The sequence below is a fragment of the Hakea prostrata genome, chromosome 3 (assembly GCF_041222555.1).
Source record: "Hakea prostrata isolate BN-2017 chromosome 3, UWA_Hpros_2, whole genome shotgun sequence".
In the NCBI taxonomy this organism is placed as follows: domain Eukaryota; kingdom Viridiplantae; phylum Streptophyta; class Magnoliopsida; order Proteales; family Proteaceae; genus Hakea; species Hakea prostrata.
The window spans coordinates 13,534,076-13,561,370 of NC_142602.1; the positions used below are offsets into that span (position 1 = coordinate 13,534,076).

Genomic DNA, 27,295 nt, shown 5'->3' on the forward strand with positions numbered 1-27,295 from the left:
CATAGGCGTCCACACAAACGGGTAGAAGATTCAGACTTGCAATTCACCTCATCATTCTCATCGGTGCTGCGCAGAACAATGCAGCCTTCGGTCCAAATCGAAATTTGTGGTTTGAACAAAATTTAACCACTCGTTTTGTTTAAGTGATTTTTTTTTGATAAAATTTAAGTAAAATGAGTAATTAAGATTTTGTCTTGAGTACGAATTTCGATCTCAACATTAAATTGTACTATACCATGCATTTATTGCACAGCACCTAAGTAAGTAAAGGTAGTTATTGGTAGGGTGAAACTTGGATAAGATATTATTAGTATTGATGGTACATTATGAGATGGTAAAAAGGCAAAATCAGGGGATTCTCGTACGTAATGAGGACTTTGTTAAGAAAGGAAACTGGGAAAGAAAGAAAGAGAAAGTGAGAGAAAAGGAGGGGACTCACGTGGACCTACACGTGCCTGACAGTGAGTGGGACGGCTACTTTATGCTCGTGGTCGAATCCAAGGCACTACCAGACGAAATTTAAGCTGAAAAAGGAGTCAGCGATTCACATGCCACCACACGTGTAAAGCAAGCGTGAAAAAGAGGGTTAAATAAATATTAAAATAATAATATTAAAAGCAATTTAACTTTCACAAATTATATATATAAAAAGAATAATAAAACATTGGTGTGATGTTGTTGTAGAGATTCTCCCCCCACACCAGCAGCATAGTGAAACTCGCCAGAATATAAAATGCAATTCCACAAACAGGTAATCATTCTCTTTCTCTGTTTTGTTTGGCTCCTGGTTGTGTGAATGTGAACGACTAACGAACGACTGAACGGGCGACATTGAGTCGGAGTCGATATGTGGGTCCCACACGAGTTTTTTTTCCTTCCCGGTCAGGTTGGTGGGCCCCACAACCGCCACCCCCTCCCTCCCTCCCTCCCTCCCTCCCTCCTAGTAGTCCAATTTGGCCTTGGGATAAAAGCTTGCTACCAGACATTTGTCTTTCCGACACCGACACTTCAACAACCCTTTTTCCTCTCACACTTCTTTCTTTTTGTTTTATTTATTATTATTATTATTATTTATTTTTTATCGTTTTCCACGAAATAAATAAAATAAAATAAATCAACGGCAGGCGGCCCAGGCCCATGGCCCATGGCTCCTGGCCCCTGGCCCCGTACCAGTAATTATTACTCTCTTAGTCTCTCCCTTCCGCTCTTCAACCTTTTCTTTGTCCTTTTGTCTCATGGTCCTCTTTTCTAAATTATTTGCAACTAAGTACAATATCTTTGCAACGTCATACCCATGTCATACATAGGTCACCATTCTCGTTAGCAATTTCATCATGGTTCAATAGACCCAACCCATAAATTCTTCTCAACATTGAACCAAACATAACTGGTCAGACCGGTCTCCTGCCCAATCCAACCCAAGCCCCAAGAAAGAGAGAGAGAGAGAGAGAGAGTAGGTGTGACTCTATCTTACCTACCGCATGATTATTATAAGCAAAGTGTCAATTGTCATGGAGTCCCTTTCTTAGGTAGTTGGCATGTATCAAATCACTAAACTTTAGACTAATTAAATTTCAAAAGTTAAATTTAATTGACCCTCAAGGCCCTCAACTCAACACTCCATCTAATAAGGGTTGAAAGCTCCACTTAAATTCCACATACATCTAATTTCTGTTAATCATATCATCTTTATCATTGTCGGCATTTGATTATCAATTGAAACTGTTGTTTGGGCATGTATGTAGTAGTAACCTAGCTACCTCCCCTACCCATTTTCCTTTTCCCATGGAAAATGGGTTTCCTCCTTTTCTATAAATCCAAACACTAACAGTTACCTACCTAACAGGAATATATATGGACCTAAAAGCTTGGGTATAGCCTTTACCCATCTGTCTCCATATGGTTCTTTATATTTTACAATATGAATATGATGTTGCTTGGAACCTTGTACAAAGATGACATGATGAGTTTGGCTACTCTCTCTCTCTCTTTCTCTCAAGTGGAAAAGAACAAAAGGACTACTTGAGTCTTCTTATTGAGAACTTCATTGACCAAATTGTTTGATTTATTATCCTTATAACTCCTTTCAGTTGACACTTTTTCCCTTCAAATAAAATTGTCTTTGTGGTAGAGTTTCCTTCAAGTTATAATGAATGTGAAGACCTTATGGGTCTGTCTTCACCTAGTTCTTTTATATAAAAATTATCCACTATATTTAAGATTTCAAATTTGAGTGAGTAAGAAGAAATGAAGAAACTTAGATTTAACAAGGAAAAGACATTTTAGGATCATCAAAAATAAGATCACTAGCGAAAAAGCATGCCTGTATGTATGTACACCTGATGAAATGTGAAACAGACAGCCTGAGTAGATAGATGGTTTTAAGTTTGACACGAATCCAACATCATCATCATTCTTACAAAAGCAAAATCCAACATTATCATTGTAGTCATCATTAACCAATATAATCCATGGGCTTAATTAATTAACTCTAATTAAGGATAAGTATGTAAGCGTGTCCCGCTCATCCAATTCAAATTCAGGGTTGATTTTTCAAGTCCAAGTTTAAGGCTTCTTGTAAGGAGTTGGCTTCTGAGTAAAACTAAAGAATTACGTTTCTCTGTTTGATTTATTTTCACTGTAATCCCAACTCGTTTCACTTGTAAACCATCACTGACTGATTCAAAACACACAAGGAATACAATATCGTATTGAATATGTGACTATCTCTAATTTTTTTTTTCTTTCTATTTTCTTTTTTTCATTAACAAAAAATCCCTTCTAAAGGTCAAATTTTGGGAGCCTTTCCATCGTGCCGTTGCATGGCTTTCACGGGCTCGTTGCAACGTAAACATCGAAAAGATGGAGTTGCAGCACATCGCGTTCGAAGACAGTAATAACAATATCTGTAACAGGAAAGAACGAAACAAAATGTGTTAACATCCAAGAGTTATTCCTCACAAAAATGAAATGAAGATTGCTGGCATATCATGAAATCCTTAGGGAAGGATCAAAGATAATGCGAAACTTAACAGGTTCAGTAAGAGAAATAAGACTGGGCATAAAGGGAAACTGGTGATACAACTAGAGTGCAAGTCCAACACAACACTCAACGATAATCATGTGTTTTGCCTAGATAAAGCACGTTGCTGGGACCTCTAGAATATAGGAAAATTCTGTACAAACTCAAGCTCTAGCTTAAGGCACAAGCCCACTATGGGATTCCAAGTTCCAACTAGCTTATGAATAGTGTAATTAAGAAATCAATCTGAAAATTTTAATTCCAGTAAAGAGTATAAATATTATATACCTATGTTGACAAGGAAGAGCTAGAAACGGAATAGTTGGATCTGCCTGGCAAATAGGACATGCTGTATCGTCTGCGGTGGACCCAGCAGATTTATCCTTCGAGAACGGGAGAAGAAATTTTTTCATCGATGAAGAATTGAGAAGTGGAAGAAGCAACAGCAACATCTCCTGCAAATCAAATCAACGAGCAGAGCATATTATGCCATCAAAGCAATACATGTATCTCATGTGCCGCTTGCGAACAAAGACAATGGCCGCTTTCAGAATGTCCAAATATGTTAATTGAATAGCTAATAAATATCATAATCAATTCATGACAAAATTGAAATAATCTAGAAGATAGGACTGACACGGAGGTTGCCCCCCTCCCAGGACCACACATAGGCGTGACCAGCTCTGGGCAACTCTCCATCTCAAAAGCATTATGCTACGGCTGTTTTCTTTTGCAAAAGTTTTACTCAGGAAGAATCTCAAAAATAGTCTCATTTAAGAACAAAATTTTAAATATCTTACAGTATCTAAGGACTCAAAATTGGTACTCACACAAACAATATTTTATATGAACCAATGTACGGGCAAACATATAAGAAAAGACAATCCACTTACTGAGAACTCATTCCAAACTAACTGGCGATTCATGTATTCAAAGCTAACAGCCCGGTTCATGTGAGGACTCCCATACACAAGCCTCGCTTTGAGAATTCTCTCAATTATATTCCTGTACCTGCAACATGAACAACTACAGTTTTATGAAGAAATCATAAATCAACTGATGTGATCCCAGGCTACGAAACCCTGTTCTAGGATAGCTGTGGACCGACATGGCTCAAAAATTAGGAGCACAGTCGCAAAAATGTCAATAAATAGAAATGCTGGACCACGCAGTAAAGAATAATATAGTATTAAAGGCTACTTGATTAGAATTGCTACGGGAGTAGTATTCTAGAATTCCGAATCAAAAGAAATGGAAAATGAAATCCAACTTCAAAAGAGGAAGAATTCTTCTTCCTTGTGATGGATAGCAGTAACTTTTCAACTTATCAACAATAAGTAAGTTCTCTTCCTTGAGGGCAAGAATAAAGTTCTCATCAACCAACTCAACCTCTTAACAACAGCAGTTCCTGAAAGTTATTCTGCTAGTATATTTTGGTTAAGCCCAGGGAAGCGGTAGACAAGGAAACAATCCAAGTTGCAACTTCAATTCATCAACAGAAGACTTCATGGATCACAACCTATGTTTGTTTCTTTCTTCCCCCCCCCCCCCCCCCCCCTTTTTTTGTTTGGGGGGGGGGGGTGGTGTCTCTATGAATTAAAAGCCCTCAAATCCAAGGGAAGAATACATCAATGGTTGGAGAGTTCTAATATAGTATATCCAACCTTTGAGTGATACAAGCAACCCAAAAGAAGAAGACAAAAAAACAAGGTTCAACTGCAGAGAGAATAAGAAATAAGGGTAAAGGAGAGCGAAAGTAAACATATCAAGAAGATAGACACTAAAAGAAAGAGAACTGAGAGACCTTTACACAAGAAAGACAGGATCAATGGGTGAGGAAAGGGAAAATAACAGTCAAACCAAGAAAAATATGAGGGGGAAAGAGAGAAATCTAAGCAAGCTCCTGGCACTCCCGGCAACTGCCCAATCAAAATTTCACGGCCATCTGCTTCATCAGTGCGTAGCAGTGTGGTTACAACACTAAATATGAAACTAAATTAAAATGAAATAAAAACTATTCTCATCCAGAAAACCAACTTAACAAGGAAACTGAAGCGATGAGAGAGCTATTTTTTTGGGATGAATACGAGAAAGCTCTTTCCTAAATAGCGAACACCATCTGTAACAAGTGATCCCTGCCTTCACCATTTGAGAAAGATGTATCAAAAGATCTAACATTTGGGCTACTTAGATAAAAGAATTTCCAGTCCTCATTGGCAAGGGAATTTATTCTTGAGGATCTGACAATATTCCTCAATGTAAAAAATAAGCATCCTACTAAACCAAAAACCCAATTTGGAATTAATTCCTTGTAATCTAGGCACCTGACTGTTCATAATACTTCAGCGGCTTCAGCCAATTACTTACATCAGTGGAACTGGTATTGATAAGAACTCTCCCTCAAGTTTTGAGGGAAGGTAGAAATAGAAGCGCTGGGGAGGAGGATGACTCATGTGCACCAATATCATTAATGAAGTTTAGAGACGAAAATTTGATTGTGGTCTTTATTTTGAATTTGTATGGGGAATAACAAACTCGATATGTAATACATACATCACTGCAGTAGAGTTCATTTTTATTTCAGCCACATTATTCACCCCCCGCCTCTGCAGTTTCTCCGTCCCACAGCTGAGAGATATCAGCTCTTCCTGCAACTGCAACATAGGTGCTAACACTGCCACTCAGAGCATACCCCCGTCAAGCAATGTTTACAAAACAAGTGCCTATAATAATTCATATATGAGAAGGCTATAGGATGCAAAAATGCTACCATAGAACAAAATTCCATCGAAACTTGCAAAATGTCCACCGAAATTTTCCATTTTGGAAAATGCGAAACGAAACTCATGAGGACCGAAAAAAAGTCTTCAGTTTCGATCGAAACTGTCGAAATTTCGTCGAAACTTGTCGAAACCTGTCGAAACTTGGTTCAAACCAGTTGGACCAGCTGGTTTCGTGGGAAACTTGGGAAATTTCGTGGAAACTTGAGAAATTTCATGGAAACCTGGGAAATTTCGTGAAAACTTGGGACTTTTTCCTATAAGTTTTGTAGCTTTCCCAAATTTTCAATTTTTTTTGTTTATTTCATGTTTCCCCAAATACCACGATAGATACCCCCTCCATCAGGACTTCCCTATCCAAAGTGCGTATTCCCTCAGGTTGGTTATCTTAAGCATATTGATGACCGGACTCATAAAGTTACAGTTGTTGATTAACTTGACAACCATAGGCATAAAATGTCATGGGATGTCTATGTTCGTTGGTTGGAGGAGAGGATGTTACAGGCATAGTACTACTCAGCTCACAAGATGAATCCACTCTTGGCACTCCTCTTAACACTAAGTTGTATTTTCCTTTTATTGTCAACTATTTTGAAGTTAGAAATTATATATAGAATGTTATGTGCTTAAGTAGTTAAGTTTATAATGAACTTTTTGGACAACTCTACATTGATGTTATGTACATTGAATGGCATATCTACATTGATTTTTTAGAAAAATACAACAAATGTATTCTTTATACTCTAATTAGCTTAAATACGGATCCCACCCCAAATACTCTCTAAAACCTGTCGAAACTTGTACGGAAAAGTCCTTGGTTTCCTCGAAATTTCCAAAGTTTCCACCTAAGTTTCCCATTTTCACCCGGTTGAAACTTGAGTTTCCCTCAAATTTTTTACCATGATTGCTACCACTATCAACTATATCCTTCTTCTCTTGCGACCATTGCCATCAACCATAAGGATGCTTTCAAACTTTCAAAAGATTCAAATATCATGTAACAAGCACCATCTTAACATTGGCAAATTCAGAATTCAACAAAGTCATCATCTTTGGATTCAATGACAATTTTGTAGTCATTGATTACATCTACACTATAGCAAGCAAGAAGAAGTAGCCATTATGAACATGATCAATGAATAGAATAACAGTTTTAACATTAGACATATGGACGTAGGACAAAACATGAAGAAAAAGAGACCAAAATATTGTTCATGTTCGTGTTTGCACGGCCAGTGTCATATCCACTTATTTTGCTTGATTTGACCAAATTACTAGAAAATCCTCTTTTTTTTTTTTTGGATGAATAAATAAATATATTAAACAAAAGGAAACAAGAGAGCATGGTCTTTAAGCTGAAGACCGAAAAGAGGAATTAAGACCCCAAGAGACAACAATAAGCCTTTTCCTTAGGGTATCACCACCAGGGGATGGGGCATGGCTAACATTCTAGAAGATACATCAAAATAGATGGTGTCCCAAATCCTGTCTATAAAGCGGGATTTGGAAATCCATCTCCAAATATTGCGCTCCCACCAAAGGTGATGGATCAAGCCACAATACACTAGCTTACCAATCTAATCCCAAATGGAAGAGCCTGAAAGTTTCTCAAAATCCAAGACCAGTCTCGAAAAAACCCATATGATTGCCTCGAGCGGGGCCAAATGGAAGCAAGGGCTTTTCCACAGATAGATCTGGAGAAGGGGCAAGAAAAGAAAAGGCACTCAAGGTTTTCCAAATCGTTCCAACACAGGATGCAGTTGGGGTTAGCGAGGATGTGGCGGTCAATGAGGAAGGATTGGGTGGGGACTGGGGAGGGCATGGTTGAGGGCCCTCCAGAGGGTAAGGCAATGATGGGGGATGAAGCCTTTGAACCAAACCAATGGCGGCCAAGGGGGCTTAGGGTTATAGAATCTGAGAAGATTCCAGGCTGATGAATGGTGAAGGTTTTGGAGGTGGAGGGGAGCCAAAGGTGAGGTCTCTAGTGTAGCTAGAGGGGGGGGGGGGAGATTCCCAAACCTGTGTGAGAATGGAGAGAGGGGAATGGGTCCAGGATCCATTTGCGATGAAGTTTGAAAAGATGGTGGATTTGGGGATACGGGTGCCATAAACAGTGTGAAGACCAAAGTGGTTATAGAGAATGCCCAATGGATGCCACGGATCAAGCTAGAAGGATATGGAGGCGCTAGTGGAGATGGAGGTAGAAATAGCAGAGATGGCACGGGGGCGCAGCAAGTGGATTTTCCTCCAGACCCAAGAAGGGTTGGAGGGCATAGGAACAATCCAAAGGGAGTCAGACCGGAGGTGGAAAGAGTAGACCCACCTTACCCAGATAGAATCATGCTTTGCGGCAATTTTCCAAATAAGTTTGAGAAGGCAAGCTAGGTTAACTTTGAGATCTGGTGGATTCCAAGGCCTCCTTCAAAGGTAGATCAGCAAATGGAGGACCTTCACAGCAAGACTACCACCTGATCCCGACATCGAGCTTGATTTTGATAGCTGGTTTGGCCTGCAGGGCATATCTTCCTATTTGATGTGACTCTCATATCTCTCAAATCTCAATCTAGCAATTGGAATCCAGCAAGGTTACCATTGCCACAAGCTACACCTGACCATTACTCTGATTCTGAGTTTTACTTTCCATTTTCAACTCCAACTCATTATTCAACATTTAGCCAACAGCAATAGCAGTAATTTAGAGCCAAATGACCTTGATCAACATAACCTTTATTTGACTCCTAAGTTCGACTGACATCTGTTGGGTGGTAGATCTGTACTTTATAAGTTTCTAATTCTGATAATATTGCTAATTGATGTTCTGTTGCAACAAGTCATTCATCTTACCATAGAGTTGTTCTTAATTGAACTCCTCCTAAATTTCAAATGAACTCTGATCTTGAAAATATAGGAATGCATGACCAAGTTTGACTCTGATACCAAATGACAAAATCTCAAGTGACAAAATACTGTTTGGGATCATTGTGGGGCCATTGGAATGCTATACCAAGGTTTAAAGTATCCCACAATACCATACGATACTAGCCAATACGTATCCGTAATTGACCCAACCGATACAATACATCTCGATACATCTCTCCATTGAATTACACTAAAATACATTAGCCAAAGCGATAAAATACTTGATACAGACGATAACATCTCTCAAAATCACCTGACTGATACGATACTCGATACCGATACTTTAAACCTTGTGCTATACAACTCAAATCAAGAGATCAGTAATAAAAATATAATAAATAAAAGCTCTAGACTCTCAATAAAGGAGAACAGTATTAGGGTTAACTGACCATTGGAATTAAGAAAGGAATTTCAGATGAGAAAATGTTGTAATGTACTAACTTAACAAGGACAAGCATAATTGTGATTAACAGGAATCTAGGTATTTAATAACATATAGAGAAGAAGTATTCTGCCTCTCCATTGAAGCAAGAGGGTCGCCAGTAACTTCCTCAAAATCAACAATCAATATCTCTTCCCTTAAACTCAATCCAAGGAAAATAATAGAATACGTCAATCTCACTGCAAGGCAGTTCCAAACCTGATAATTATCCTGTAAATCAGTTGCCGAAATAGGGGGATCTGTCAAGTAGAAATCAACGCAAGCTGAAAGATTTTGATCCAAACTTTGGGGATGAAGACCTAGGGGTTCGGTCACCCTAAGGTAAAGAAACTCAAAACCCAGGTTATATGCCACAATGGTTGGAGAAGTCTAACATACTCTTTTTAATGGTGCCTTTGACAGGGAAAAATGGGACAGCAGAGTTCAACAAGCGGATGTAATAAGAGATAGGAGTGGAGGACAGCAAAGAAAGAATAGGAGACAAAGAAAGTTACATATGAAAGAGAACTAAGTTAGCTTATATCGAAATAAACAAGGACAGGACTGATGGTGGGAAAAGGGCAACCAGCAATCAAAGGAAGGATAGGAGTCCAATAAGAGAGAAAACACATGCCTAGCTTTTAGCAGCAACCCCTTGAAATTTCATTCCATTCAATTCATCTGCTTACAGTGACAATACAACCATATATAAAATAGAATCTCCAACGAAAAAGAAGCTACTCACAACTAAGTGGAAAATACAGTAACTAGGAAACTTGAACTAAGGAGATTATGTCCTGCATAATCTATCAGAAAATAAATGATCATACACTATTCCCCAGATTAAATAACTTCCCTGAAACATCAACCTAGTTGACCTGTAGTCTAGGAGTCCCAATGGGTCAAACCAGTCCAACCAAGTATGTAGAGATTCATCTTTGTCCAGGCAATCAGTAATAGATTATTCAAAATTCATCTAATGGATTATCACCAAATTTGCCAGTCATTTGCCAGCACTGCAATGGAGTGATGGGAAGGAAGAAAAATACTTGAGGATAAAAAATAAGTACCAGCTTGGGGGGAATACAAAAGTAGTGATGAATCTATTAGAAGTAGCGGCTGCTACTTGCGGAAAAAATTTCCACGTTATTGTTTAGTGAACCTTCAGTTATACTGGGTAGTTACTGACCATGTCTGTGAAGGCTTTGATTTCTATTCAATTGGACTCGATATCAATTACATTTAAAGCTCTGATATTGTTTTTCTTTTCCATTGTCTAAATCTGTGCAGGTGTATCCAGTGTCTCATCACACCTAAGCTAGATATTCAAATCAAACAAAATAGATCCAGCTAGTGTTCAATATGAATCTGGAAATAAAATCCATCAGAAGGTTTGAGTTTGACTACATTTTGATTGATAATATCATTGAAAAACATTTATGCAAGACAAATACCTTCCAGTGCAAAGAAATACAAGCAAGTTGCCAAATGACGCTGCTCTATAAAAACCCTCCACTCGTTGAATCAAAATCCATGCATGACGTGCCAAGGTTCTCTAAAGCAACCAAAAGAATATCAACATCTAAAACTCCATAAAAAGCCCAGAGGATTTCACTGTCGACAATATTTAGATGAAGAAATAACGGTATTACCTGTTCTGAATCACCCCATCTACGGAAAGCAGAGAATGACTGTAAACGAGCCCAAATATACTGACCACCAACCGTCGCAAGACAATACCATATTTTCTGAGGAATGGTGAGCCCAGGTCCCTCCAGCCCCGTTCTCACTGAAGCAGAAATTGAAGGGAAACACAAGTTAAGAAAAAATATTGAATCGTTGCAATCAATCAGGCAGCATGGAATCACTAGCAGCATTTAGGGCAAAAAGTTAAAGCAGAAATATTGTTGGACACCGATCAGCACATTGATTCCAGAATTACTGCATGAACACAGTCAGGATTTGGCACATTGTCAAGTACATAAGAAGAAATCTCAACCAGAACATTGGTATATTCTAACTGAGATCACCCTAAAACTCTTAAGTACACGATAATGTCCTCCCTTCCGTTCTTTTTCTTATTATCTTTTGTGGCTTCTTCAAGGTCTTGTAGACTTTTACAGTTGCATGTACGAATGTTTACCCATCAACTAATTATATGCTCCACAAGGCACGAACCACCATTTGTGTTTTGAAAAAATTATGAGATTGAAATTTAAGAAACAAACGAGCATTAAAGACCAGGAATTTAATGAAATTTAAAAATACCATTGTGGGGAAGAATTTATCACATTTAAACCAAACAGGCTCGATTGAACTGATGGTTATATGAAAGGTTTTTTGAAATGAGTTATATGAAATATTCCTCGGTATCATATTTCCAAGACAGTTAGCTTATTCGAGTCCAATGTCAACAATAAGCAGAGTCAAATCCAATAAATCCGAAAAACTGAAATGCAGCAGGAATATGGAAGCCAAAAATAACCCCCCCCCCCCCCAAAAAAAAAAAAAAAAAAAGTAATACTTGTTATCAAGTTTAGGCCAGTTTCAAACTTACGTTCTTTTCCTCTGATGGCTGTTGCATGCTCATCTCTGTACCGGAGATTCATGAGAGCATTCCCAGGAGTTGGCTTATCTACCCAAATTGAGAACCGCCAAATGAGAAATTCAAGGAAAGCATCAAGTTCAGGTTCATATTGAAATAAGAATCCTGGCTAATCCAAACAAAAGAAAAAGAAAAGAGAAGTAAATATCACGATAATCATTAATTGTTCATGTATGACTTAGAAGACAAACTCGCAGAGAGACAAAAATAAACCTTCATAAGAGAAAAGACCTTGACCAGCTGCTCTTTCAACATTCCCGACATTTCTACATCTAACCTTGCTGCATCAACCTGGTTTACCCTGGATATCGGAATCTGGATTGGTGGCTGCCCAGAGAGCCACAAGAAAAAATTTTAAAGTGAAAAAGATATACCACAATTCCATAAAAAGAAACAAAACCCTAAAACCACTTTCCCTTATCTTCTACTCCAATTCAAGTAAGAAAGAGAACCTGAGAAGAATTGATAGAAGACCGCCACCGAGGTAATAAGCTTTGAGAAGCTTGAACCCAAGCATCTTCTGGGGGAGCATCAAGGCTTGAAGAGGATTGAGATGAAGCCACAGTTAGGGCCTGTTGCACCATCTCTTCAAGAAATTAGAGAAAATGATTTGAAGAGGGGAAACCACAGAGAAACCTAAACCCAGAATCGGCTCAAGCTAAAGCTCAAGCTGGTAAGGTTACAAGCATCGTATGATATCTTGTACGCTGGCGGTCTCTCCAGTGACCGCAAGATTCCATTGCGCGGTAAGCGAACCAACCACTACTTTATATATTTTTCTCTTGAACTTATAATAATTTACCGATTTTTTTTCTTTTCTCTTTTTGGTTGTCTATTTATTATTTCTTTCTTATTATTATTTTCTAGGTTTTCGTAAATTTGTAGTTGAAAATTTGGGAAAAACATTTTCCACAACGCGTCCAAGGCTTTATCACAGAGTCTCTTTCGTCTTGAATGCCCTTGAGATTCTATCTTCTCTGTCCCTTCTGTGACCAAACCAAACGGTGCTCACTCATTAGCGCCGAGAAAACCATTTCTCACGAAACCTCCTCCTTAGAAAAAGAAAAAATAAATTAATAATAATAAATAACGAGTTAAGATTCCTGGTCATAAACAAAGCCACACGGGTAGGTGCGACAGCCAATCAGAGCCTGTTGTTGGTTTTATGGGGTAGAGATGCCCCAGCCCATAACTACCGTGTGACAAATGATTCATTCCAAATTCCTACCAAAAACAGAGAAATTTGTTCCCCTTCCACCTACATTTCTGATCTTCCACTTAAACCCTAATTAACAATGCAAAATACAGCTTAATATTGTCCCTCAAGATCTCTCATGAAACAAGGACAGATGGCAAATCATTATGACCTTACTTGAACAGGATCTGTTCTGTAAAATCTATATTGTATCCTTGAGTTCTAAAGATCGCAAATCATTACACACAACGAAAAAAAATTGGGATTGAGAAAGCATGAAATCACGATAACAAGTAACTAATGGTAAACTAAAACAAAGAAGATAACAATGCCTCAATTGGCAAATACCAAATGAGATCAGAAGTTTGAATTTTCTTGAAACCACGGGCGAACTTAAGGATGTAGTTAAGGACCAGAATCTCAGTTCCCAAAAAACATAAAAATAAAGAATGATAAGAAATTTGGTTGCTACAGCTTCATAAATTCATGTGGGGGAATCTTCCTTCATACAAAGAGCAAAGGCATCAAAGCATATTCAAACAGAGGGCCAAAAAAAATGACTTGAAATCTTGTCTCTCCTGTTCAAGTAATAGTTTTCAGCTTCAAACATCACTTTTGGAGGAGGGCAACCAAGGCAGAGATTGGATGGACTAAAACTCAAATAACTGTACAAAGATTTTCAGCCTGCCGCAGAAAGAGAAATGCTCCTCCACCCCCTTCTCCCAACCCATCCACACAATCAAAAAAAGGCATTTGACCATAAAATAATCATACTACTCAGCATAAAGTAATGCTGCTGGAGGCCAGGTGATGAAGAGAAGGTTGCCAAGGAAGATACATGTCTCCATACAAATCTTTCCTACAGAACAAAAGGTTCAATACCAAATATTAGCATAAGTCACATAGATTTTCACATATAAAAGCCCAAAAACCAAAACCATTGAATGATTTTGAAAAGCTTAGTAAGTCACTTTACCATAACATAATCATAATAATCAGTTCAACCTGAGAAGAGTGGCCATTAGGCATTACAAATAGATACAGGTAGGTAGAAAATACAAGAAATACAAGGGGTTGGGATCCAATCAAACAATTGCCAGATAAACTTCCAGCTCCCGCCAGGGTCCATTACATGTCACTGTAAATTGGACTCTAGACTTTGTACATATCAACAACTCATGGGGTTAATTTCAGCCAGTCTAAGATGGCCAGATGCCAACAGACAGATTTTGAAAGCAGTTGAATAAATCACTATTGTATTTGGAACAAGAACAATTGAAAAAACTTCACACATGGTGGGCACGTGGTTTGAGATAAAAACATCAAATTTGAGATGTGAATGTCTAGGAACCAACCATTAGGATACCAAAAGACCAGAATGCACAGCAGAAATGGGGCCAGCAGCTGGAAGCCCTTGAGGCTACTTGACAAACAAATCTCATTTTTCATTTATAAATTATAAAACTGCAACGGGCTCAGTTTTTCTTAAAAATGGATTCATAGCAACCTTATGAACTTCACTGGAGTGGTGCAACTTTATCCAGATTTGTCTTCATGAACCATCCATGGGGATAGGAAGGATGGAAAGCTTCTAGATGAAGATGCCAAACCATGATTCTTGAGCAGTTCTCCCCTAAGGCTTCCATTTGGCTTTCATCCTCCACGATTTGTTCAATGAACATGCTCTCCTGCAAATATCAACCTGAATCATAATGCAAGTAACATCTACTTGTAGATTAACATCGATAAGAGAGAATAGACTTACTTGGACTTCGTTGTTGACTGAGTCGAGCTGCCTAATGGGTTTAATCTTGGATCGATGCCATCTCTTTTGGTCCCAAATAATGGAACTGTTGAAAGCAAATCCTGATATGTCAGAATGGAATCTCCCATTTCTTCTGTCTGTGTGCCATCCAATAACTTGGCTGTTATTACAGACAGCACCCTTCAGTGTTGCTTTACTATTACTAGATGTTAATAAGGCAACTGGCCATGTCCCAAAATGCCTGCAAACATTGGTTGTCACTAGAATGAGATATTAAGATCTGCACAGCGATGCTTGACTACAGAAAATATGCACCAATAATCTCTTTGCTTAATACTATGGACCTTTATATGGGAAAGAGACAGGACTATACAAACTCCTCATGCTTGGGAACTTCAATCATCCCCCCCCCCCCCAAATGAATCTTCCCCTTCTGGTTGGGGGGAAAAGGGTATCTGAGGGAGGGGATAGGGGAAGGAGGAAAAAGGAGGAAGAAACCTAGGCAAAAGGGAAGAAACCTAGGCAGAGGAAGACAAATAACCACTTCCTTTACAAATAACCACTTCTGGTTTGGATCTTTCTTTCAGACTCAAAAGGGGTGAATCTCCATCTCCGGTGATCTAGAAGACAAGAAAAAATTGTATGGGCATTACCGCCTATGAGTACCAAAAAGAATAAATAGTATAACCTGACCAGCGACATTGCTGGCACAAAAAGATCCTCTACAAAGGTCATAGCAACTTATCTGGCTCAAGGATCCTGAATTTGCCCTATTCACATGATACACACCCCAGAGATTTACCCAGGCATTTTCTCCAGAGAAAACAAGGAATGTGTACAACATCAGCTACTGGTGACAAAGCTACCTTAGAGCTTAGCCTTTTCATTTTAATGTAAGTGGGATCACGTAAACAGGAATAAATGATGACAAGTAACCAAAAACTACTCTTCTCCAAGAATAAACTAAGATTTGCAACAAATCACACGTTTTGAAACTATTCAATTTCTCAGAGAACATAATTGACTCCTAGTTTGTATATTTGTTACAATATCAGTCGATTCAGTCCATATCTATGATGAGAAACTCTAAACATATGCATGCCTACATAATAACTCTTATAGGAAGCCCTAGTAGTGGAAGATTGTCAAGCAGACTTCAAGATAGAATGCTGGGAGTTTTGATACGCATCTTCCATTTGACCAGAACTATGAAAAAGCCAGTTCCCTGTTCCAGTTAAAACTGAAAATAGTATTGTTTTGCTTTTTAACTATGATGTATTGGTAATATATGTTAGCATGCTTGACATAACAATATGTACATATATATGTGTCTGAATGCATGCCAAAAGATATGTACACCCGTACACCATTACAATTATTACTTTGGAAGAATCAACACATTTCCAAGCCAGTAGTATCAACTATCAAATGTATCACAGTAACAACAATGGGAAAGTAAATTATTTTGCAACAGAATTCGATCATTAATATCAAGTACCTGATATCCCTCATTTGCTGAAAAAGATTGATGAAATACACATTATCATCATCTGCAAAGTACACAATTCCATCAAGACGATGTGTTTCAATGTGAGACAATGCCACATTTCTTTGGTGGACACGCCTATCTCTTACACCAGTTATGTTCTTGTAGCATGCAAGATGTCTATACATAACACCTGTTCTTCGCAAAATGTCAGCTGTTTCAGCAGATTGGGAAAACATTTCCACGACTATCCAGAGCAGAGGAGAAGGGACCAGTCTTAATGTTTGAGCTAGACGATTCAAATAATAGGCTTGAAACGGCCGTGTATAAGTTGGCGTCACAATTATCAAGAGCTTCCCCTGCACTGGATCATTTGAAATTCCAACCAGTAGTTCCTGTTTCACTGACCTAGATTCTAAGCTGGAATCTTCCTGTAACTTTTGATCCTCGGTCAAAGGATCATTTTTTGAGGTACCATCATTTAGGTTTGTATTTCCATCTGGAGAGAGTACTTCAAAGGAGAAGGCTTGATGTCTGGACCTATGATTCATGGAAACATTCATGGAGATTGATGGGGTCAAACCAATGACAATTCCAACCAAAAAGCAAACAAGAAAATGAAAGAAAACTCTCCTCCAGAGTTGTCCCTTCAATTTTGTCCTCTCCAAATGCCGATATCTTCGAGTGACAAGACCAACAAAAGCAGCTTGAAGACTAAACAGAACTGAATATGAATCCACTGAACCAGATGTGGATAAAGATCCTCCAGGTACAGGGTATTCCTGATTACAGGAGGAAGACTTGGATAAGGGAGAAGACACTGAATGCACTTCTGCATTGTGCATAGCTCCAGCTCGTGGCACTGGAGACAAAGTTCTTCTAATTGAAGCCATTAAAATGAACTGAAATACACTCTGCTACGTCTAGAACAAAGATTGCAATTCCTAGCCAAAGCAATCAATCAACAAGGCTAAAGGCAATGTATCCAAATCAAAGATAACTTCATTCTGCTTTCCAGTAGAATGCCAGGCAACCCCAATTTGTCCCCATGAAAACATCAGCTTAAAACATCCAGAGGTAAAAACACGTTATATGGCAAGGATATCTACAATTGGAAGGCTCTTATTCAGCCTCATTCATATTCTTCTATTTAATGGCTTGAGCTGTATTTGGCAATTTCTCGTGGAATACCTTGAACACTCCATAATAGGAGCTTCATTAGCAACTTCTCATAATGGGTCAACTGGTGCAGGATTTTGGAACCGTACTAGCAACTTAATAGCACCACTGAAACACACCCAAATGGAATGGAACCTTTACCAACAGTGTCCGAAAGCAGAATGTAACTTCCCAATCTCAGTATATTATCCTTTCAAAGGAAAAGGAGCTCAGTACTTCCCTTGTAGATACGAGGTATTCTTCTGCATTAAATAGAAGCAGCAAATGGCACTTAATCCGACCCACCATCTAAAATCGCACTCTTTATTGTTCCTGTTTCTGTGCTCGACAATATTTTCAAAAGAGAATCACTCCAAACACAGATCAAGAAACAGCTCGGTCTCAACACTGCTTTCTGCTACGATTTCCTGATCCACAGAAAACAAATAAAGAGGCCTAACTCCAAACAATAAGAAACAACTGAAATACGTTATACTAATCTGAAACATACAGTTGCATCAAACCAAAAGGCCCCCAATTAAAGCACAGCAAGAAAGACCGAGGCCTGTTCGGAGTTGGGACTTCGAAAAATACAAGATCCAGACCTGCGACAAGGACATAAATCCCGTTGAGATAGATGTGGGAAAGGACCTTACCGAGGAACGAGTGATGGATGAAGTTCTTGCAGTAAACCTTTAGCTGAAGAATGAACTATACTCGTCCCATCAGTCACCCATTACCTATGAAATCTTCGAGCTCGTGTATCAGAAGGTAAAATCGCCAATCATTTATGGGTTACTGGTAACAAAATGATTGAGACAAATGGGGTTTAGCAATAAATGTTGATAATGAAACAACCAGGCTCTGAAAGAAGAGAGAGTATAAGTGCAATTAGAGGAAAACGACGGCGAGCTTCAAGGGGTTTGTGTGAAAGAGACGAAACAGAAACGTATTGACATTATCACCTAAGCTGAAATAGTCCAAAAGAGACAAATCAAACACATATTAAACTTGTGAGGCTTCACAATTTGACTGTGACCATCGACCAAACACTTGCAGGGCAGTTTTGGTGAAAAATCCCATTTAAATCAGCTAAAATCTGAAGTTCTTACCCATTCACTATTCATTTTCCAACCCAGAACAATCTGACCCTAATGGAGGGAGTATCTTAAGTCAGCTCTGAGACCTATCAGTCTCACTATTTTTCTGCAATTGTCGTAAAATCTTGTAACTACAGAAACAGCATCACCAAACCAAACACGGCTCAACCCAATAAAGAAATAAACAAGAACAACATTAACAACTGTGACTACAGAGTGTTTCCAATCAAAAACAAATAATATGGTACCATAACAAAATTAATTATCATTAATTTCATTATGGACCTTTGTGGCTACTGGCTACTGCTGTTTCTTTTCTGTAATGGAATCCGTGGCTGCATTTGCATGTGCAGGTGCAGTTGCATGTGCATGTTAAAGATTCTCACTCTCTTACTGGGTTTCTCATGGGACCTCTTGAGTTTTCATTTCTCAAGCTTAACCATGCCGTTCTCTATGCATTTCTCTCTTGTTTGTGAGAATTAAATGAAGGAAACAAGGATAAATCTTTAAAAAAAATATAGAATTCCTATCAAGTCATTGATTCCCAACTACCAGGATCCCTAATTATTTGATCTTGCTTTAGTTACTAATTGGGACTTTTGTCTTAATTTGGGCAACATGTGGATTAATGCAAATGGAGTAGTAGGTTAGCTCTAGGTTAGACCACAATTTTTTGATACATTCAATTTCAACTAACCACTAATTTGACTTATTGGTATTAATTAGTCTCTCCAACGGTGTCCACTAATTATGTTTTTTTTTTGGGATTAGTCTCTATTGGGCAGGAGCTGCAATGGGCTTATCTAATACCAAATATGGGCCGAACATGGTTTAAATTGATGGCCCAGAATAGGCCTTCGTTTGGGCTTCCTATAACCAACCCATGAGGGCCTTTAAGGCACCTTCTTGGATTGGCCTTACACTAAATCAGTTCCAGGTGACCAGCAATTGGTTTGCATACAAACTAATATTCTGTCCATTTCTGTGTAGATGTGTGACATGTGTTCATAACATCACATCAAAATGTTGAAGTCTATTTAAAAGTCACATCATTTTTTTTTTTAATTTAATCACAACTCTTTGATGTGATTTATAAATAAATTTCACCCATTTGATGTTATGTTTAGACACATGTCATATGATCCATTTATGACAAAGAAATGGACGAGATAAATTTTCCATTTGCGTACAACGTACCTCAATGAGTAGACATGTAAATGGATAGCCAAAATCCACCTATGAATTTGTATTCTTATTCATTTAGAAGTATATGTATCCATAATTTTTCTTACCGATAAATATCTGTATCCATCTGCTAAGCAACTAAATTCGGATTCGAATAATTGCTCGGCGGATCGGATAATATCCGAATAAAAAATATTCAACATTTTTTATCGGATGGGATAATCAAATCCGGATCAAAATATAATAAAAAAATAAGAAATTATCCGGTGTAAAGTAAAGTATTAAACACTTTTTTTTCGTGTTTACTTAAAAAGTGGATGATAAAAAAAAAGATATCGGATTCAAAAACTGGTAGTTGGAAATTTAAAAAATAAATAAATAACAATCACCAATCAATAATGGGATAATCTATCCGAATCGGATCATTGTTGGATATTCGATAAAATTTCAGATTAAAATTTAGATGCCTTCTCTAAATTTCTACCCGAATTTGGATAGCCGTATTTGCTAATTGAATTTGAATATTAATGTATCCGAGCCAAATCTGATCTGTTTACTGCTCTAATGTACAGGAGATTAAGCTTTTAACGCAAAAGATTCTAAGATAGAGACTTTTGCTCTTTTCCATTTCTCATCGCATGCTCAATGGCAGGATTTAAATCAGATTCGGACCCACCAAGACAACACGCGGGACCCACAGGAACCACCAAAAGGTAGTGAGAATGTGGGATATGAATCTTAAGTCTGAGACCTTTGATAGAGATGGATGCGAGATGGGCATGCAGGGTTCACTGGACTGATTAAAAACTTGGGCTCATCAACACAACTAGTGGTTTGCCACGTGGATTTCTAGACTTTTTGCAGATGGGTCCCATGACAATTATTGCTCCTAGTCAACCGCAACGTGTACCTCTCATAGCGTCAGTGAGATAAGAAAATACGCAATTGTATGGAAATGATATTTCAAGATAATTAGTGAAAAGCATGTTTGTTCTTCTTACATGGAGAACTAAATGAAGAAAATAAGGATAAACCTCTGAAGAAATATACAATTCCTAATGAGGCATTGATCCTCAAGTACCAGCATCTCTAATTATTGATTTTCCTTTTAGTTATTAATTGGGAATTTTTTCTTGATAGGGCAACATGTAGGTTGATGCAGATGGAGTAGTAGGTTAGCTCTAGGTTAGACAACTTTTTTGATGCATTAATTTCAACTAACTACTAATTTGATTTATTGATATTAATTAATTGATGGAATCTCCACTCTCCAGTTTGCACGGTGATTCTAGTGCTTTGGATTGGAATTGTTCAAACTTAGTTCAGCTCATTAAGAACTTTTTGCTGGGATTTGACACTTGTGTAGAATTAAATATTTCAAGAGCAGACAATATTTATGTCGATTTGTTTGCTAGAGGGGTCCATTGTTTGAGTATGTTTAAAGTTTGGTGGATGCAGCTACCACGAGGACTTGATCATTTGTATTCTGTTCCTGTTGGGAAGATTTTCCAGACTTGTTTCTTTGAATGAATTTATTTTTCTGTGTTTGGCTAAAAAAAATAATAATAGGAGTTTATTAATTCGTACCGTATCCACTATTTTCTTTTAGGTGTTTATCTCTATTGGGTAGAAGCTTGGGAGGACCAATGGGCTTATTTAATACCTATACATGGGCCCAAATATGGGCCGACGGTTTAAATGGATGGCCCAATAGGCCTTTGTTTGGGCTGCCTGTAACCAACCCATGTGGCAAAGTAAGGCACCTTTCTCTGGATTGGCCTTAGACTAAAACAGTTCTAGACTTCTAGGTAGCCTTTAAATTTCGGCAAATTTTGCTGGTTAGCCCTCTGGAAATTGGTAAATTGGCAAACTGTCGAAATTTCGGTGAAATATATCTTGATTTCGACCCCCCATTTTTGGGGTATTTTAGATCATTTTGGACACAAATTTGGTGTATAACCTAATTTGATGTAAATACTTGGTAATTTGAATATTTCTTATAAATTATTTCAAATAAATTCTATTTCCTACTCACCTTTAACATGTTACCTTATGAGGCCTAGTTCATTGGGACATTATTTAAAAGATTACCCGTTGACCTTGAAGATTCAATTATATAATCCCTTTATAATTTGAATTGTTAATATATTATTTCCTAACCACATTTGACATGTTGTCTTTTGAGGCCTAAATCACTGGGATATAGTTGAGATATTACATATGCACCAACAAAGGTTGAACTCATGATCTCTCCACTGAGAAGTCAAGTTCCTAACCATCTTACTAATTATATATGTGTTTTTTATTTTGTTGTTCTTTATTTCCTAAAGCTTTTTTTTTTTTAATTTCAATTCCTATTAATAGAAATTTAAATCTCGTTTAAAATTTCAACCATCAATATTATTAGATCTAATTATAATCATTGTTTTTTTTTTCTTTATTGGATATACTGTTTTTCCCATTTTTGGTTAATTGACTTCAAATCCATATTTTTTTCTTACAATTTCTTTTGTAATTTCTTAAAGTTTTTTCCCACAATTTTAGCCCTTATGCTTTATCTTAATATATTTTTAAAATTTACTTATAATTGTGTTATTTATATTTGAGTCATTTTATTAATTTACCTACATTTTTAATGTAGACCTCACATATGAATATAATAAAATAATTCATAGGTGGGTGGGTCCCAAAACGTCAGACTCATTATTCAGCCCCCAATATTTAATCCTGACTCTGCCCCTAATTGGACGGATGATACCTAGTATATTCGTGGTTGTTTGATATCATTGATAATGCATCTAATAAGCAGATGAATTGATGCACGCCCTATTCGGCCACAAAAGATCTTGACTTAGTTATCATCGCCCCGCTATAGCGACTCTTTTCCTTTTCTATACGATAGAGATTTTGTTGTTTTCCATTTTTCATGGCATACCCAAGAGCATGATAGAAAATCAGATATGGACCCACCAAGACAACACACGGGACCCACAGGAGCCACATAAAGGTAGTGGGGATGTGAGAGTCTGAGAGACTCGTGATAGAGATAGATGCGAGATGGGCATGCATGGGTTAAGTGGACTTAAAAACTTAAGGGTCATAAGACAACTAATGGTTTGCCAAGTGGATCTCTACACTTTTCTGATGGGTCCCACGACAACGCTTTGTTATTGCTCCTAGTCAACCACAACGTGTACCTCTCACAGCGTTAGTGAAGATAAGAAAAAACCCAATTGCTTGGAAAAGAAATTCTTCAAAAATTTACTGAGAAAATAGTAAATAATGTGGGTTTTTTATATTATTTTATTTATATATTTCACCCCAAAAATGTATATTTTACATTTAGGGTGTTGTGGGAATGATATAATTCTTTAGAATTAAAAGGAATATTTTTTAAAATATTATATATTCAACTACAATATATGATGATGTATGGTAAGAAGCATCTGCGAATAGAATAAATATAATAAAGAAGAGATTGGTGAGATATAAGTATTTTAAGAACTAACTAATGATCATGCTTGTTAAAATTAAATTTAATATAACTCTAATTCACGAAAAGTTACATGAAGATTATTTAGATGCATAATCATGTCTAACAAATGCCTAACTAGCGACCCACAATACAAATAGTAGTTTGATTTATATTGAAGATACTAAATAGGTCAAGGAATGCTTAAAATAATCAGAAAAAAACAAAAGAGCAAAGATTCGTATAATATTGATCTCACGTTTTGTATAATTTGAAAGCTACATAAGGTATTACCAATTTAACGTAGCATAACTTATCTTATTTGTATATTCATTTATGTCTCACAAAACTATATAATTTGGATAATAAGATAGAATTAAAGTGCATTAGATATATTAATTTATAGAGTTAAAGAGGGAAAGAAAGAGAATCTTATGTTTTGCGAATTGAGAATTTTTCTTTTTTTTGGTTCCCCTTTTCTTTCAAGGGTTTGGCTTGAGATTTGGGCGTGTACTTGAGAAGTGGGCTAAGTGGAAGGCTTGCTTTATCTCAGGACCTCAAGAGCCAAAAGTTCTCTCTTTTGTACGGCATTGGTTAGTTATCGATTTATGGTCTATACATAACACTTTAAAGAAAGATAGAGAGAGAGGAGAGGGAATAAGGGAAGGAAAACTTTGATAAATGTAGATATTCTCATCTTTATTTTCAATTTTTTAGTGAGAGGATCAGGGAATGATTGTATGAATTTTCATATAATCTACTTTACTCTTTAATGGTTAATTTCACTATCACATCAAGAGAACTTAAATGTACCCCCATCATCCATGGATTAGACAAGTTGGTGGGTGATAGATGCTTCTCCCCACATTGTGATTCATTTTTTTTTCTTCCAATTAAATTATTAATTAGATGATGGCTAAACCCCATTTGCCATCCCTACTTTTAATCCCCAACACCCCTGTTTATACATGGTGAAGCGAGAATTTCTTATCCATGAAATGAAACTCTTTAATATGACGCGACACTAAATAATAAATAGTTAAATCGTATGTTCTTACAGTAATTTGTATCTCATCGTCCTCACCTTATCTCTAGGTATTGGTAGTCGTAAATCTATGAAGCAGTGGAACCCTAAACTATTAAATATTAATAGTGTGAATAGGATAAAGTACAGAGATCATGGAGACATAATCCTTACTCCATAGAACACATTCAACCTTTTCTAAGCTTATAACAAAACTCTATATATAATCCAATTTTAAGATATGATTATGTCTCATTAACGTGGTCAATGGCTCATTACTCCATCCACCTCTACAGACTAACCAAAAAAAAAAAATCATAAATCTTAACTAATTCATTTTCAATGAAATAGTTTGGCTTTAGTGAAACAATTCTTATTGGGTGGAATTTGTTGAAGCACATCAGGTAGGCATTAATGTGACCCACCACTTATTTGGAAGTGGTTCCACCACAGAAATGAAATATCAATTGTGTTTGGTTGTAGCTAGAATTTAACATGTTTTCACTTTGAACACGTAAAATTTCATGAAAAATATCTTCTGCTAGACTATTTTAAATCATTCTTTTCTCCTTTGAGTGGAGTTTGGGATCGGATCCTAGACTAGATGAGGAATATTGAGCACATGTTTGTGCAAATTACCTCACACGAATGAATTCCGAATCCAGATCATCAGAGGTGACACACAAATCCAATTTTAGAAGGAAATGGCTCACAAAGCAGCTTCATTTTATTTTTTCCAGAGTATCTTCAGACCAAAGTTTCCTTTACTGGAGAAAGGGAACAATCATATTTGGTGCCTTTCCAAATCAAATTCATTTCAATCCACTCAAAGTAGAATGGAATTTGGTGGACTAACCAAAAGCCCATTTTGACATTGGGTTACATGGCCATCCTATTTCCAACCTCATTGTTATATCAGATTTTCCTGAATCGCCGAATCGGAATGAACCATTCGGTTTGGAGCATTTTATCTTGACCCATTTCAGTGAACTGGTGTATGCTTTCTGAAAAATGACTTCTACTTGAGACCACCTTCATGGTAACACCACGTGGAAATAAGGACATGGCGGCAAGAATATCCAAAAGAGGTCATCATGAATGTCTCTTTTCGGCCAAAGCGAGGAGAATACATAAAACAACTTGCGTGGCCATAAGCACGTTAGAGCATTAAATGCAACATTTAATACTCTACTCTACTATCTTAAGTACTCAATGCTCACCTGTAGGGTACAATTATGATTGCTTCTTGATGATTTGTTTGGAGGTTAAGTGTTGACATGTCAAATCAAAGAATTACATAATTCCAAATGTTTGATAATACCTGAGCCAGGTTTATCAAGTTTTCAGCTTCTCTCTCACAATCTTTGTTGTTTACAGATAGCTGGTTCACAACTGAGTCAAGTTGGTTTTAAACCAACCCAGGAGATGACTGGTTAAGAGCAACACTTAAATCCATTTTCGGTTTTAGGGTTTCATGCATGCAAAAACTGTTATGGTTTACAAAATTTTGAAGAAATGAGTTCCTCTAGTTGGTTCAATTAGTAAAGATTTATAATATTTGGGTAAAAATTCGAATTTCCTTGAAATTAAGGGGTAAAACTTAAAAGCCCGTAATATTTGAATAGTTATAAAATTTATTTCAAGAAGATATAGTTCAAGTGTGTGTAGGTTGACCTCATCCGAATTTCCAAATAAAAAATTGTGTAAACGTGTTTGGAAAGTTTGGCGGGGACAACACACACTAGTTACTTGTCGAGAAATGATTCTGACCATCTGATTAGCATATTCACATGGAGGTTTCCGTTTCAGATACATACAGTCTTTAAGTATGAAGTGGACAAGTGAGACCGGTTCAGTTGTTGGAGTAAAACCGGGAAAACAGGCAGTCGAGGTGGGTCCCACTGTTTGGTGGGTGGACCAGGTGGGGCCGTGGAGTGCGAAGACTGAAGCGAAAAGGTCAAAAGTGCATGAACAAATGGGGTCCACCGTCACACGCCACAGTCATGGCTTGACGGCCGTAATCTCAGAGAAAGAGAGCGACCTATGTTCCCTAACCACCGAAAATGCGTGACGTGGCTACATCTGGAACAACCATTTCATTTACTTCTCGCCAACCCCCTCCGGTCTTCTTCCTATTCCTTTTCCGGCTTTCTTGCTTTCCGTTTATTTTCTGCGCTGTCGGTAGTGAAAATTACATGAGTTGAAGCTTGTTGAAGGTTAAACCCTAAATCGAACGAGGAAGAAGAATCTGGTGAGATCTGAACTCTGACCTAGTTCTCGTTTGATTTCTTCCCGTGATTTTCTTTGTTGTTGTCGTTGCTTAGATTCAGACATTGGGGACATACATTCTTTCTTTTTTTTTTCTAATTGAATTAGTGTTAGTTGCTTTCGGATCCATCAACGCTTCTGTTTATCTGCCAGCTTTCCAGCAAGCGTTTCAAATGATGCAGAATCATATTCCTCTTTCTCTTTTTTCTTTTTTCTGTGTCGCTGTCTGGCCTTGTCTTACTCCATGTCCAGAGATATCTCCACTTTGATCTTATTTGCTTGAAAACAAAAACACAACAAAGCTGATATGTGGACTGCCAAATTGAAAATGAAAGGAAACCTCAACAAGGTATCCAGCAAATCTTATCGAAAGAAGAAGAAGAAGAAAAGTGACTTTGATTTTACACGCTCAGAAAGAAAAAGAAAAAAAAAAATAGGGGATTGGAATGGGAGAGTGATCTGCAACTGTGTAAGAACAGAGGAGAGGACAGTTGCCAGTTGAAAATTCGTGAAAAAAACGAATCATCAGTGACACAGTAATCGTCCAATCCCTTTCTCTGCATATTTCCTATCAACTTTCTTGGGATATCAATGTCTCCATTTCCGTGCGATTCTTTCTGAGAATCTGAATCCTTCCTCTCCAATTCAAAGCTGCCCTGCCCTGCCCGATCGTTGCTATTTTTACATTTTTTCCCCCTCTAATTCAAAATTCCTATTATTTTGGAGCTAAACACGATTTCGCCTGGGCGTATATTAGCAATTAGAGCGTATATTAGCGCTGTTCCGTCTGTAATCACTTTTTTAAATAATATTATTTATTAATTTATTTTAATAAATAAAAAGGGTAAGGAGAAACATTATCTGATGGATTGCCGGAAACTTTCAGTAAGCTGTC

General features: G+C 37.4%; 2 protein-coding genes across 5 annotated transcripts; both read right to left on the reverse strand.

Moving 5' to 3' along the window:
* Nucleotides 1-2,235: 2,235 nt before the first annotated feature.
* On the reverse strand, nt 2,236-12,493 carry TED3 (Pex2/Pex12 N-terminal domain-containing protein / zinc finger (C3HC4-type RING finger) family protein). 2 transcript variants are annotated; one of them, XM_089149176.1, is made up of 8 exons: nt 12,200-12,493; nt 11,961-12,074; nt 11,700-11,856; nt 10,795-10,931; nt 10,597-10,697; nt 3,916-4,048; nt 3,311-3,477; nt 2,236-2,906 (listed from the first exon to the last, which is right to left on the reverse strand). In XM_089149176.1, the coding sequence occupies exons 1-8, from the start codon at nt 12,329-12,331 to the stop codon at nt 2,789-2,791; spliced, it is 1,059 nt and encodes a 352-aa protein (XP_089005302.1). In that variant the 5' UTR covers nt 12,332-12,493; the 3' UTR covers nt 2,236-2,788. The 2 variants fall into 2 exon arrangements, with proteins under 2 accessions (XP_089005302.1, XP_089005303.1); XM_089149177.1 differs by having other exon boundaries at nt 2,237-2,906; nt 3,916-4,033; nt 12,200-12,491.
* Nucleotides 12,494-13,299: 806 nt separating this feature from the next.
* On the reverse strand, nt 13,300-18,685 carry LOC149020936 (putative beta-1,4-xylosyltransferase IRX9H). 3 transcript variants are annotated; one of them, XM_089149173.1, is made up of 6 exons: nt 18,464-18,680; nt 18,008-18,321; nt 16,206-17,779; nt 14,708-14,948; nt 14,450-14,630; nt 13,300-13,801 (listed from the first exon to the last, which is right to left on the reverse strand). In XM_089149173.1, exons 3-5 carry the CDS (start codon nt 17,084-17,086, stop codon nt 14,460-14,462), a joined length of 1,293 nt encoding a protein of 430 aa, XP_089005299.1. In that variant the 5' UTR covers nt 17,087-17,779; nt 18,008-18,321; nt 18,464-18,680; the 3' UTR covers nt 13,300-13,801; nt 14,450-14,459. The 3 variants fall into 3 exon arrangements, with proteins under 3 accessions (XP_089005299.1, XP_089005300.1, XP_089005301.1); XM_089149174.1 differs by having other exon boundaries at nt 13,300-13,796; nt 18,008-18,685; XM_089149175.1 differs by lacking the exons at nt 18,008-18,321; nt 18,464-18,680 and adding an exon at nt 17,863-18,001.
* Nucleotides 18,686-27,295: the final 8,610 nt, after the last annotated feature.